General features: G+C 38.8%; 1 protein-coding gene across 1 annotated transcript; it reads left to right on the top strand.

Annotated features, from left to right (window-relative positions):
• Positions 1-92: 92 nt before the first annotated feature.
• Positions 93-14,332, top strand: vtg3 (vitellogenin 3, phosvitinless). The gene is made up of 28 exons (XM_047587459.1): positions 93-132; positions 476-496; positions 586-737; positions 2,170-2,421; positions 2,508-2,669; positions 2,766-2,914; positions 3,007-3,157; positions 3,270-3,427; positions 6,485-6,650; positions 6,722-6,847; positions 6,938-7,156; positions 7,874-8,091; positions 8,176-8,273; positions 8,374-8,498; positions 8,599-8,700; positions 8,804-8,923; positions 9,038-9,227; positions 9,334-9,421; positions 9,532-9,717; positions 10,286-10,418; positions 10,502-10,670; positions 11,448-11,557; positions 11,640-11,723; positions 11,829-12,035; positions 12,871-13,016; positions 13,615-13,753; positions 13,859-13,972; positions 14,141-14,332. The coding sequence occupies exons 1-27, from the start codon at positions 93-95 to the stop codon at positions 13,964-13,966; spliced, it is 3,819 nt and encodes a 1,272-aa protein (XP_047443415.1). The 3' UTR covers positions 13,967-13,972; positions 14,141-14,332.
• Positions 14,333-15,444: the final 1,112 nt, after the last annotated feature.

The following is a 15,444-nucleotide window of genomic DNA, read 5'->3' as shown; positions in this document are numbered from 1 at the left end:
ACTTTAACTCGTTATGTCGTCCGAACCAGACCTTGAGACCCAGATGTATAAAAGGACAAATGTGAGTTAATAACTTCAACTCCTGTTTTGCCATGCGGGGTCTCCTTTTCTGCTGCCTTGTGGCCCTGGCCAGTAAGTTTCCGCTGATTTTGTCACTATTAGAAGGATTTGTAGGATTTGTGTTTGGTATACTAATATATTGTATAATTTAGCACAGAAGCTCCTTTTTAAAATGCACTCAAGTGGAAAGGTTGGAGGCTGAGGTATAGATAGATATAGAGCAGGGTCAATGTGCTTTTGTGGATATTTACTACAATTGTTGTATGTGTATATTTTACCATTTGGGAAATTCCTTTTTCTGACTTTAACACATTTTCTCTTGAAGTTTTTTTTTTCATATATACACTAAATAAAAGCAATATGCTTCATATTCATAAACTTCTAATTCTGACACTATGTTTTGGTCCTACTTTAGCAAGTCAAAGTGTCCGTTATGGTGAGTCATTTTTTTTTTTTTTTACTTGATCTTAAAGTCACATTGATTTCTCATGAAGAGCAAACAAACTGACATGTAACTTCTTCCAGACGTCAGCCTGAACCCTAAGAAGACCTACGAGTACAAATATGAAGGAGTGGTGAACTTTGGGCTCGGCATGCCAAACCTAGCAGAGTCTGGTGTGAGACTGCTGTGCAAGGTCAAGATCACGGGTTTGTCTGCAACAATGTTCATACTTCAGGTGAGAGTGACTATGTGTGGTTGATGAAAACCTCCAAGGTAAAAAAAACTGTACGTGATAATCAACACCTAAAGTTTGAACACACTTTAAAGCTAGTATTTGCTCCAATGTGTTTGTGTATATATATAAATATATACTTATCTTGGTGTTAAACAGCATAATATTAAATTCAAAATCTGTTCAGAGATACTAGAGCGTAGCTTTTTCTAACTGCTCTTAGTTCTCTTAGAGGCATGTTTCAACCACTAACAAAATAAATAAATAATAATTGCCACTGACATTGACACTAGATAGTCCTACAGACAATTAGATGTATTTTTTTGTAAATACATTAAACCCCAGGGGACTCAGATGACATGTATGACTGCATTGTTATTCTTCTGTCCATTACTGCATACAGCCTGGTCAGATTTGATTGTCAGGCTGGATTCCAGACTAGTTTGGACACCAACAGTTATGTAGCTTTGTATATAATCCAAAGTCCTTCAATGAGCTGTCAGGCGTAAATATTTTAAAATATTGGAAATATTGGAAATACAATAAAATGATCTTCAACAGACAAATACCACTTCCTGCCTGTTGTTTTTTCCCCAGCAAGGGGTGCCCAGAGCTTGTACCTACAAGAATCAGCTCTCTTTGGAACTTAGCTACAACCCAACTGCATTTTCAAAAACTGATCTAATGACAGTTTTAATCTTAATTAAGAAGTTTGTATGGGTAGAGTACTACAGAGAAACCTGACAGTTGCAGAAGAAGTGTCTGACAGTGAAACCTAATTTCTGAGTCCCTAGGCATTCCTTAATGAATCAAGCAATCATTAAAATTACATATTACTGTTCACGATCAGCAGTGTATAATGATGAAGGAAAACCAAGAGCAGGAGCATGTAACAAACCAACCAACACAGTATATGTCAAAGCATGTTTCAAAAACACTAGTTGATGTTACGGTTACAGTTCTGGCCACACTTTAACTGGACTCATTTGTCATAGATTCTCTCATAGATTCTGCTTCAAATTTGGTGTTTTAAATGCTTGTACCTTGAACTGAAAATGAAACTTGGATAAGTGTCTAATTCTGACATATCTCAGGTGTTAATTGCATATTATTCAATTAAATTATAGTAGATAAAATCATTACAATGATACAATCTCAATGGCTCCTTGGTCTGTACTTTGATATCTTGACTATAAGCCAACTTTAGTGGTAAATAGCCGAATTTAATGCCTCAAGACCTAGACGTTATGCAGTATGTACCTGAAAAATCTTTTTATTCTTTTCTTATCTTTTAATGTAAGCACATTGAATAACCTCAATGTATGTTGGGGTGCTATGTAAATTAAAAAAAAGGTTAGCCATTCCATAAGAGAGTTTTCATGTTCATGCTCTCTGCAAATTCTCAGCAATAAAAGAGCTTATTTGTGGTTCAAAGGTTTCAGATTTGGCCTTCGAGGAGTTCAATGGGTTCCCAGGGAAAAATGGCTTTAATGCCTCCCCAAAGCTCACCCAGCGTATCGCTGCACAGCTCGCCAAACCTTTCATGTTTGAGTATGCCAGTGGACATGTTGGTGACATTCGCGCCGCTGCAGAGATTTCTGACACCGTTGTCAACATTGTGAGAGGGATCCTGGGTTTCTTCCAATTCACTGTCAAGACCACACAGAGGATCTATGAGCTAGAGGAGGTAAACCACAACTGACAAATAAACCAGCCTCTGCTACTTTTATTGCATTACACTACACATGATGTGATTATATAATGTGTTTGTAGATTGGAATCCATGGCAAGTGTCAGAGTAACTATGCTACTGAGGAAAATACAGAAACACAGGACATGACCATCACTCAAGTTGTAGATGTCAGTAACTGCAGGGAGAAAGCAGCAATCTACAGGGGCATGGCCACCGCTGTGCTCGACAAAATCTCCAAACAGGTTTGTTTATCTCACCGTACACGCAGCCAATTCCACAATTATAAATCAAACAGACCAAAGTCAGCTCTGTTGCTGTTTGTGTATCCTCCAATCTAGAGAGGGGAATCTGTCATTTCCACAGTGAGATATGTTTACACAGTCAAGCCAACGGCAGAGGGAGGTCTCATTACCAGAGCTCATGGCCTGGAGCGACAGCACTTCAGTCCCTTCAATGTGAAAGGCGGTAGTTTCAAGATGCAAGCGATGTAAGACAAGAAAATATCTGCACATTATGCCTGCTCATCCGCATTGCCTGTCTGCAATACAAATCAGGTGCTTTAAATAACTTCTCCTGCAGGAAGGAAATGGTGCTGCTCGGTGTGAGCGACACAGCGAGAGCCATCACGTTCGGGCCAATGGAGAGCAAGGGCAACCTTGTTTACAAGTTTGTCAATGCAGAAGCTAATATCCCTATTGTAATGCAGAACCTGGACAACCCCGTCCCAAAGTTAAGAATGATAGAGTAACAGAATATTCAGCACAGTGAATGAATAATAGTTACAGAGTTACTTTTTAATAATTTAAACATTTTTAAAATCTATTTTCTGTTCCTCTCTGCAGGCTGTTGAGCTGTTCAAACAGTTGGCCCAGGCTAACAGATACCAGATTGACAAGGCAACGACTGAGGACACCATAAAGCTGTATCAGCTCCTGAGAGTGATGCCATATGAAGGACTGGTTGTTATCTGGGAGCAATTTGCAGGAAATGAAGAACATAGGTGAGTTTTTAGTAAGAATGTGTCAAGATGGATAGCTGCATCATTTAGATCCACTATGTATAATGAGGTATAAAGTTGTCCTTCAGTAAACTGTCTACAGGAAAAAAAAATGCATATAAATTTAAATGTAAATAAATAAATGTAAATTTTGTTAATAGTAAACATGCAGTTTGGCTTTGAGCATAAACATGCTAACTTGCTCACATGCTGCCTTCAAATGGAAATTGTTTCAACACAGGAAGTCATCAGCCATAAAGCTGTAGTCAATCACTCCCCACACATCACTTTGTAGCAGGAGGTTGGTCCATAGTGGGTGTTCAAGGCTCAATGTTCAGCTGTGAGAACACCACATTAGCAAGCTAATGATCACATAAAATGTGGAAAATGCAAAGGCATAATGAAAGAATGAACAACTCTATATGACTAAATTACAATATACATACTACAAGTCAAAGGTTTGGATACATCTCATTCAATGTATTTACTTTATTTTTGCTACTTTCTACATTGTAGATACATACTGAACACCTCAAATACATGAAGCAAGACAAACAAAATTATATAGCAAAGACAAAGACAAATTAAATGACTCGAAATGTGTTTTAGATTCCTCAAAGTAGCCGCCCTTAGCTTTGTTGACAGCGCTGCAAACTCTTGGCCTTCTTTCAATGAGCTTCATGATGTAGTCACATGAAATGGTTTTCATTTCACAGATGTGCCTTGTCAGGGTCCATTTGTGGGATTTCTTGCCTTTTTTAATGACACCCCTATTTGACAACTTTCAGCTAAGTAAAGAGAGATGACAGTCCATCATTACTTTAAGGACTGAAGGTCAGTCAGTCCACAGAATTGCAAAAACTTTGAATTTGTCCCCAAGTGCAGTCGTAAAGACCATCAAGCACTACACCAAAACTGGCTCACATGAGGACCGCCCCCAGAAAGGAAGACTAAGAGTCACCTCTGCTACTGAGGATGTTCAGCTGTTAAGAAGCACCACTAAGGAAAACAACAAGCAGAAAAGATTTGTTTGGGCCAAGAAACAAGTGGAAGTTGGTGCTTTGATTTGATGAGTCTTTGACCTTTGGTTCCACCTGATGTGTCTATGTGCAATGCAGAAAAGGTGAACATATGATCTCTACATGCATGGAGGAGGTGTGATGGTGTGGAAGTACTTTTCTGGTGACACTCATGGGGATTTATTTAAAATTGAAGGCACACTGAATCAGAATGGCTACCACAGCATCCTGCAGCAACATGCCATGCCATACGGTTTCTAGGTGAGACACACCTCCAGGCTGTCTAAGGGCTATTTGACTGAGAAAGACAGTGATGGAGAGTTGTTCAGATGACCTGGCCTCCACAGTCACCTAAACCCAATCAAGATGGTTTTGGATGAGATGCAGAGTAAAGACAAAAAGGGCCAACAAGTGCTCAGCATTTTTGGGAACTCCTTCAAGACTGCTGGAAAAACCATGAAGCTCAACAAGGCAAAAGTGTGAAACGCAGTAATCAAAGCAAGGGGCGGCTATTATGAATAATCTAAAATATAAAACACGTTTAGAATTATATCACATTTTTTAGTTTACTACATATTTCCATATGTGTTTATTCATGGTTTTGTTACCTTCAGTTAGAATCTACAATGAAAATAGTCCATTACATGGGAAGGTGTGTCCAAACTTTTGACTGGTGGTGTATTTATTCATTGGCCACATCCACCGTTTCTGAAAGTGTCAGCAAACATCGCACTACTTGGGAAGGCTGACCTTACCAGAAATTTCCATTTGCAAGGTTGTGAAAACTCCAGGAGGGGGATTTTACATGGACTTTTGTTTGTAACACAACCGTTTTAAGGCCGCCATAATAACAATGCTAACATACTTACAGTGGTATTTATCATCTTTCCCTTTTTTGTGTATTTCAGCATGCTAAGCATGGTTGAAAATATATTAGCTTGTCACTATTTGCTCACAAGTCACCTTATTGAACACATTTGACCTGATGCTGTGACATCTAGACATCAAAGTAGGGAATGATGGGGCAAAATGTCTATAATACATTTTATGGGGTAGCTTTCATAGCAGGTGGACTATGAGAGTCTGTAGGATTCATCCTGATGGAGCCACAAATGTGCGCACCAAATTTAGCACCAGTCTATGTGGCTGTTGTCAATCCATTCAATAATTATTCGATTAATATCTCAGTTTGGGTTGATTGTCATGTACTTGTAAAATTGGATGTTCTTGTCATGACAACATGTAAAATAATTAATATAAGGCTACATTTATCTGAAGTCATCTGAAGAAGTTTGGCATTTTAATGCTTTTTCAAACATATTATCTTTCACTAAACCTAAGTTTCATTAAATTAACTACTTATAGAATGTTAAGTTCAAAGTAAAACATAGATATCTTCATACCCTCTGAGAACATCCTACTGATGGTTCAAAGTGAAAATCCCTCACAGATAACCTTTAACCAAGCTGTTCATTATACTAATAAAAGATGGTGAACACAATGGTCCAAGGCCATCTTTAAAATCTGATATTGAGCCACTTCAGTTGATTTGGTAATTGAAAGGAATCCTTCTCCTTAATTCAGGAAGGATTTAGCCCGACACATTACCACTGATGAATAATTTATTCTTGAATGAGGCATGCTGACATAAAGATGATGGGAACAATTTATTTATTTTTTGGCCAATAAAATGAAGACGATTTTGTTCATACTGTTTGAGTGTCATAAAAATGTTCTGTCTGATGTGAACCTGTGAAGGTTGTCCGTCATCCAGGACAAACGTTAAAGAAAGGTAACTGGCCTTGTAGAGTTTCTTGTCAGAACTGAAGAAGCTACTCAGATGAGTGGCAAAACATCTTCAAGATATTCAAGTCCAGTGGCCTTTCTTTAACATTTTCTGATAGTTTCTTTCACATCTGTATCATTAATTATTTTTCCTTTGGTTTATTTTAAGCATATTCCTGAAATCATGGTCAGAATTATATTCACTTGTTTTTTCTGTTTGTTTGTTTGTTTGTTTTTTGTTTTTTTTAATTATTAGACGTTGGTTTTTGGACATGATTGTTGAAATTGGCGATGCCAGAATCCTAAAGTTCCTGGAAACAAGGTTTCGGGCAGGTGATGTGTCTGCGGATGAAGCTCTGGAAACCCTTATGGTCTCCATTAACCACCTCCACGCTGTCCCTGAGCTGGTTGAGATGGCTAAAGTGAGTAAGTTGTAAAGATGGAGAAATTGTTTGCATACAATGCAAATCATATTAAAATGTGTCTTTTGCAGATGTTCCTGACTATGCCATTCAGTAAATCCAACACCTATCTGTGGCATACTGTGGTGCTTTCCTACGGTTCTCTGGTATACAAGAACTGCGCATATTATACACCATGTCCAGTATCTGCTGTTCAGGTAATCAGACTACAAAGCATTTACTTTTCTTTAGTAAAGTCAACTCATATTCCATTTGTAGCCACATAATGTGTTTAACATTTGTACTAGCCACTGCTGGACATGGCCACGGAAAGTCTGAGGAATAACAATGAGGAAGACATGATCCTGGCTCTGAAAGCCCTGGGGAACGCAGGTCATCCGGGCAGCATTAAGACCATCATACGCTTTCTCCCTGGAATTGCTGCCAACCCTGTGGATCTGCCACCCCGTGTCCTGAGTGCTGCTGTGCAGTCTATGAGACTCATAGCTGCCAGAGACCCTCACAGTGTAAGACCACAAAATAACATGTAGGAAGATTATGGAAGTGTTCTGAGTAATAGAGCACTTACAAAAAAACTTTCAGTGATAAGGATCTTAGAAAGCATACTTCATTCTTTTCATTGTGGCAAGTAACAATAACTGTTCATGCTGCCAATTAGAACGTAACTACTTGTGATCAGATCACGCTGAGTATGTAAATAAAGCTACACATCAATAAAAGTAATGAAATTACAGAAAAACATTTTTACTCAAGTAAAAAAATCTTTAGTAAGTGTAACCTAAACCAGAGAATGTGACTGGTATGACTGTATCACCACTAGGTACTTGTGATGTTTTAAAGTGCTTGCATACTTTCAAACTCTAACCCCAACCAGACACCACACCAGTCGTTTTCTAAAATGCCAACAAATGATTAAAGCCAAAAAACAACTGATGTTGTGAAGTAGGAACGATAATCTGTAATCAGTATGAAACAAAGTAAATAAAACAGAACTCCTCCAGCATAACCTATGACACATAGTGTGACTTTACACTGATAAAACATATGCGGGCCAGGTCACTTCCAAATGTGAACACACCACCATAAATTGAGAAGTGCTTTTTTGATACTGGGTGTGAGTCATAGACTGTGTTGGCACAGAATGGAAACCACCTCAGCAGTGGAGGGTGGATGTGTGACTTCAGGTGCTTGGTGTTTTAAACTCATTATGCTTGTGTTTTCAGGTCCAAGACATCACCATGAGCCTGTTCCTGCAAAAACACCTTCCCGCTGAGATTCGCATGCTGGCCATCATGATCCTGTTTGACACAAAGCCATCAATGGCTCTTGTGTCCACAGTAACAACACATTTACAGGAAGAAAAAGACTTCCATGTCGTTAGCTTTGTTTACTCTTACTTGCAAAGTATTTCCAGATCCAGGACTCCAGACAACTACTTTCTGTGAGTGAAACTATATATTTTTATTGTTTGTATGATTGTTCAATGTTATATCATACCTAATTGTTGTTGTGGTCTCTGCCACAGCTCAACAGCCTGCAATGTGGCTGTGAAGATCCTTGCCCCTAAATTCGGTCGTGTCAGCTATTACTACAGCCAAGCAAGACGCATGGACTGGTTTAACGGTGTGCTCAAATACGACCAGGACCTAAGCTGGAACTATTCCTTGTATTTAGGAAAAAAAATAAATAAATTATATAACATGTTATAATTATCTCTCAACAGATGATTTTCTGATTGGTACGGCTGCAGAAGTCTTCATGCTCCGAAGTGCAAACAACATCTTTCCCACTGAGTTTATGACAAAAGGAAAGTTTTATTTCATTGGTAGAGTTCTGCAGCTCTTGGAGGTATGTGCCATATACATTACTATTGAAAATTGCATTGAAGTAAACAAAAAAAGTCTCCCAAAACAGAAACGGTAACCCTCTTCTTTTTTACATGCTAAAGTTCGGTATTCGTGCTGAGGGGCTTAAGGATCTGTTTGGTGCTAGCATCCCTGGATTTAAAGGAGACTTTAGCTTTAACGACTTCCGGGCTATTTTCAATGTTGTGAGTATTATACCTCAGATCTGAAGTCATTTGTGTACCATGATATTTGATCTCATTTGTGAGCTTATTTGTGTGGGTGACATTTTTATTGTGTTGTTTTCAGCTTCAAAACTGGGAAATTCTGCCAAATGATAAGCCGGTCCTCTCTGCCTATGCTCGCGCCTCTGGACAAGAGTGGTTCTTTGGCGATATCAACAAAGAGCTTATTCAGAATATCATCAGGGTAAGAGAATAATGGTGAAAACACTAGTATATTAAAAGTGCATTTGTGTCATTGATAGACTGAAGTGGGGTTGAATAGCTGTCACATCCTCTTGTTTTTCGATGCGATTTGCAGGCTTTTAGTCCTTCTGCAGGGAAAGACAGTCCCGTGTTTGCTGCCATTCAGAATTTACAGAAGGGAGTCTCATGGCATAAGACTAAGCCATTTTTGATTTTTGAGGCGCGTTACTTTCAAGCTACCACACTGGGCCTCCCAGTGGAGATAAGCAAATATTATGAAACACTCAACGGAGTCACTGTTAATGGTGAGGAGTAAAACCCTGCAGCCTGTTATCACCTTACAAATCAGCTTTTGATAAAATAAATAAATAAATAAATAAATTGTTGAAATATTGTTATTGTTTTGTGTAGCTAAAGCTGCAGTAAATCCACCACCAACTGAACGTCTGGGACAGCTGCTGACCTCTGAAATTTCACTGGAATCTGACGGATTTGTTGGGTAATTATATTCATTTTATACTGTTCACTGGATTCGATGAATAAACCATGTTGTGCTCACCTGATGAGTGTTGACATAACTTGTTCTTATTCTCTTCTTTTTTTTTTTAGTTTCACAAAGGATGTCTGGGTTTTCTATGGAATCAACACAGAGCTGTTCCAAAGTGGTTGTGAGTTTAAGAGCAAAGTTCCTCTTGCAATCCAGTGGAAGTTTGCTGCCAAGATCAATGTCGCAGAAAGGAAATTTGAAATCGACTTCCCTCCTTGCAAAAAAGAGCTTGAAGTTTTTTCTGTCAGGTATGTTTAAATGTAAATCGGTCATGACTTTGCTACAGAAAGTAACAACCATGCAGAGTACAATACTTACTGAAAGTACAATTCTGAAGAGAATTGTGAATATGTAATGGTATTGCACTTTTACTACATTTATTTGTTAACTGTACGTGATACACTGGGACTTTAAAGACCATTGTAATGAATGATATAAAACAAAATGAATGATTATACAGTAAATTAAGGTACCTAACAGTAATGTAGTAAAACCACCTCTGCCCCCATCAGCCGCTGTATTTAAATGCTGCTTGCATGCAATAGTAGAACATACATACACAAAACAAGTCAGCACCACATCCTGCGCCCACAAATTTTTTGCAGCAGAAAGTTGGTCAGGGGATGCTCCACTAGGAACCAATTAAGCTCCCATAAACAAATCTATCAGTATAATTTGGGCGGACTTCATGGAGTGAAAAAAAGTAGCAGCATAGTACACAGCCATTAAGCTGCAACCAAGTGGGTTTAGTGGTTATATGAAGTTGTATACAATATGTCAGCTTTGAGGAATGTACCTCTTCTTTTCCATGTACAGCTCCAATGTGTACGCAGTTTCCAGGAACATTGAAGAGCCAGCTTTGGCTAAAGTTACACCAATGATGCCCAACATTGTTGACTCCAGTGTCAGCCACATGGCTCCTACTGTACAGAGACCTGAGTCACAAGAAGTACAGTCAACACCACAAAGTTCAACTAATGAATATTTTTCAAAAAGTAGCTTCCTATAAATGTGATTTCTGTCTTCCACCAGATCCTGACACCAAACATCTGGCACCCGAGAGCCAAAATGTGTGCCGAAAGCAACATTTATGGAGTAGGTCTCTGTGTGGAGTCGGAGCTGAGGAGACAGTACTATCACGAAGAATACCCCCTGTACTATTTCCTGGGGTACACTTGCATGGCAGTCACATTTGTCCCAGGTATACGTCACAACTCTCATCACAACAAGTAAACGTACAATTACAGATGGACTCAAGAATGCTTGACCTCCAAATATTCCCACATGCTTACCACAATGACTATTGTATTCTTAAACCTGCCTATATAATACTATACACTATACTATGGTATATTGCACAAATATTCATGCATGGAGGTAACCTTCTAGAAATGACTTGAAGGCAATATTTGCACTTTTTGTACTTTCAACCGGGAATGTGATCTCTTAGTTTTGGCATGTCATTCCCTGCCTTGCAAAAACTTAGTGTACAATCACACTGACAGTTGTGACTCAGGTGGTAAAGCAGGTTGTCCACAAGGTGCAGGGTTGGCGATTCAATCCTTGTGGCTGCTGCAATGCCAAAGTCGCCTTCTCTCCAAGACATTGAACCCTAAATTGCTCACGAGCTCCAAAGCCATTGGTGAGAGTGTGTGGTAAAAATTTTATCATTTACAGTCCACAGAGAAGACCCCAACTATGATGTATTTTCTGAATGGCTCACCAAACCTGGAAAAAGCTACATTTGGAAAAAGGCCTAATTTTCAAATGTATTATACTCTTGTGTCAAATTATTGTCTTGCTTGGAATAATAAGTGTTTTATTCAGTCATATTAAAATTATTTCATGATGTACTGTTTGAAAAGAGGTGGATATACTACTCTGGATTGGATTGTACTGGTGTTCATCTTACTAAGTCATGCCCAATGCATTTCTTTCTTAGCTTGCGTTGCTTATATTGTCTGTGCACTTTTATTAGCCCAGGCAATCAAAGCAGTTGACAAAATCCACTTTGAGGTTAATGCCGGCCCCAGCAGACATCCAATGAGTGCACGCCAACTGCTTGAGACTCTGCGTACACTTTCCAAGGTATTTGGCAAGTTTCGCAATGTTATTATCACAGCACCTGTTTTGCTGCTTTATCTGCTCTGGTTCTAAATTGTGTTTGCAGGAAGCAGCTCAGCGGGTACGTCAGTCCTCAGATTCAGCCTCAAGTGTCAGAGAATCTCACCAGAGCCACCGTGACGTAATGGAGGCATGCAAAACAGAGAGTTTCACTTTGTTGTTTGTGCCTAGGAAGCTCGTCTTGTAATCTGAACATATCGAAGTGAAATGACCTGGTTTCTGTCTCATTCCTCAGGGCTGGAACTCAACACCCGAAGCTGTGTTCAATATCAAAGCATTTGCCATGAGTGGCAACCAGAAGCCTGAGGGTTATGATGCATCCGTATACTACACGCCTGAAGCAAACATTCAGAATGCCCAACTGATTATGTCCCAAGTTGGAGAAGACACCAACTGGAAGATGTGCGTCGACACCAGTGCGAATGCTGGCTCTGGGGCAAAGGTAGTTGTGAAAAACACAAGAAGGGCAGATTAATTTTTTATATTTATCCCTAAGTATAAACTGCCAGAAAGTTATACCATATCTTCATTATTATGAGTTGACTCCTGGTCACATGTAACAGCCCTGCTGTTATCTTACATGTGAGTAAGATAACAGCAGGGCTCTCAAGTTTTGAACTTAGCTTGGTGTGAGATGTTTTTACTTGCCCATGCTAACTAGACTATAGTCAGCTGTGAATGCCTGCAGTCTACAGCTGCAATAATAATCACTGACAGCTGGCCAAAACCTATGCTTGAATATGATCATAATCATATCACATAAAGAAATGTACTGGTCATGAATTTGTCACATCTCAGATGTAGGTTTATTGTTTGCAGCTTAACTGGTTTATATATTCTACACATATATTCAAGTTTTTTGAGTTTGTGTTGAATTATGCAGATGAACATATGACTATTAAATTCTGGTTAACAGTTTTATTGTGGACCATATCATATATGACTCTTTACATTTTACAAAGAACGTAATGAAAATAGATTCTTTGTAATTGTGTACAAGAGTAAGTTTCCGCCTTTTGGTGACACACCTTATTGTAGGTTAACGATCATTGCTTTTCGATTAAACAAAGAATACTACAAATAAGTGAGAAAGAAATCAATGCTTTAGGAGCCACAAATCACAGCCCCTGGTTAGGTTGACTCAATGCACATGTTCAAACACATGGTATAATTATAACATTAATTTACAAAGAATGCCCTGTATGTTTCCATGGCTGACGTCTGGTGATGTGTTTGTAGGGTCCTCTTACAGCATTGGTCTCTTGTGTTTGTTCTAGGCACACATCAGATGGGGAGCTGAATGTCAGTCCTATGAAATTTCAATGAGGGCTGCTACTGCACATCTACCTGGTTCCAAGCCAACACTCAGAGCCAAAGTACACTGGACCAGGGTCCCAGAAAGCATGGAGGACATGGGCACAAGGTGAGGCTCAGTGGGGAGAAGGCAAAGTTTGAATAAAGAAAGAAACAAATATAGGTGGAAAGAAATGTGTTGAAATAGACACCGTAAAAGTAGTTACCATGAAGTTTACAGTAACTTACTTCCAACAATTATCCGGATTTTACTCTAAATATGTTTTACAGTAGACGTACTGTAAACACAAGCACGAATGAAGTTGGCTTGTCCATCAAAGTCATTGAAGTCCCTGATGAAGGAGATTACCTGGGGGTTCATGTCTGAAGTCTTCTGCTTCTGAAAGCTATGATAAAAAAGTCAAAATTATGAGATAATTTTTTTGTTTATATTACAGGATCCTTTTTAATCTAATATACACAATAATGTAAAAATACTTAACTATTTACAGTACTATTCTGACTACTGTGTGTGTGCGGATTTACAGCATTCTACTGTAAAAATCAAACACAGTAATGTTACTGTGTTTACTACAGTACATAACCGTAGATTTCACAGCCATTTGTTACAGTGGAACAAAGATGTATGAAAGTATGAAAAATGTCTATGTTTATGGTTGCTGCACATACTGGTCTGAGCTGTTAAAGGAGATTTAACCTTTTTCCAGAATTGGAAGCTACATCCCAGGCATGGCTTTCCTTTTTGGGTTCTACCAGCAGAATGAGAGAAACGCAGCGCAGGAGGTTTCTGCATCGGTCGTTGCTGCCTCAGCAGACAGCGTTGATGTGAAGATTAAATTCCCAAAGGTGTCCAAAGAAATATTCACTACCTCCCTTTTTTTTTACCACTTCTAAATCCTTGCCCTGCTTGTAACATTTACATGGCTGTGTTTTATTTCTTCTGTACTTTAGTTTACAGTTTACCACCAGGCTATTCCATTCCTGCTGCCGCCGGCCAATTTTCAGGAGTTTCATTACAACCTCACAAACACAACAGTAGATGGGTTTGGACAAACATAAAAACATGTAAGCAACCTAAAACACTCACTGAATATTCATAGTAACACTCTTTCTTCTTTCTGTGTCGTTGTGTGTTTGCATATGTGCATCTTGGTCATGGCCAATTGGTTTCATAAATTTCTGTCGAAGCAGACGAGAGTAAAACGTCTTTATAATATATGTTTTGGGTTGTAGAAATACGTCAAAGTGCAGATGGAAGCCAGACGCCTCTTTTCGCTGCGATAATGCTGCAACCCGAAATCACACCGCTGTGATGAAAGTGAGAACCATTAAAAATGTATCAGTAATCCATCAGATGTCTCCAGTTTGGAAATAACCTGTAAAGGTTCTGATTTATTAATTTAAAAGCCAGTAAATATTTGAACAACCATGTTTGAAGAGATAAATTATTGCCTGTGAGGATCTACGTGCTACTGGATCTACTGAAAAACAAAAAAAACATTTCAGACTGCTTTTGTTCCATTTCGACACTGTGAATGAATATAAATGGTTTGTGCATCCACCATTCTGTTTAATATCTGTATTGCATGTTTAAGATGTTCTATCAATTCTACGTTTAACTTGGTAGTAGTTGGATTCTATTCACAGAATTTCACAGAATCTTTCTCTGAACAATTCTTTACACCATAACCAAATTACTGATACATGTATACAGAATTTACTGACTGAGGTATCTCGCAATAACGTAGATTTGGACAGTCATCAGCAGTACTCATGAAATCCCTGGATCCAGTCCTCAAATCTCATCTTTTAATTTAAGACTCATCTCATACAGCTCACTTTGGGTTTGTTTAAAAGAAGAAACCAATTTAATCACATGGTACCTGCCAATTTTTTCCATTTCTTTTATAATATTCACAAGATGGAGCGAAAACTGTACGGACCATGTTCCAGCTGGCCCGCGGTTTTGTCTATTCCACCAGCCAGTTTGGCAAATAAGCCGTCTTTGTTAACAGATCCAGTTAAACTCTAAATGTCCCATTTGATTGTCACCGTGCTGGATGTTGTGGGTGAGTGTTGGAACTGGTAAACACGGCCATGAATGCAAATGTTGGATGGCCTCTGCTGGGAGAGACATGTTTGCAAGTTCTGTGTGACCTGCTCTGTTTGTTTGGTCAACTGACCCAAAAGGACTGTTTGTGGAAATCAGTTCACACTGACTCCACACATGCCCTTAAAGTTCACTGCCCCTGTCACATAAAGCACTATGTCCTGTGATAAAAAAAAAATAATAAAAAATATAGCTCAACTATACAATTAGTATCACATCTTTTTGTATGGCTTTTTTTTTGAGGATGTAAAAGTAACTTAATCACTCTGTGAACCGATGACATCTGATGAACATTAATTGGTGCTCTTGAACTGAGCTGAGCACAGATCTCGACTTCAAGTCGTAACAAATGGGACGTGTCACTAGCCAAAAATAATGATTGCCTCCTAACTAAAGACTGCTTGTCCAAACTACTCCTGGCTCTGCT

The sequence above is a fragment of the Mugil cephalus genome, chromosome 6, assembly GCF_022458985.1.
Source record: "Mugil cephalus isolate CIBA_MC_2020 chromosome 6, CIBA_Mcephalus_1.1, whole genome shotgun sequence".
NCBI classification, from domain to species: domain Eukaryota; kingdom Metazoa; phylum Chordata; class Actinopteri; order Mugiliformes; family Mugilidae; genus Mugil; species Mugil cephalus.
Note: the sequence above shows the minus strand (reverse complement) of the source record. Positions and strands in the feature narration are given on the sequence as shown.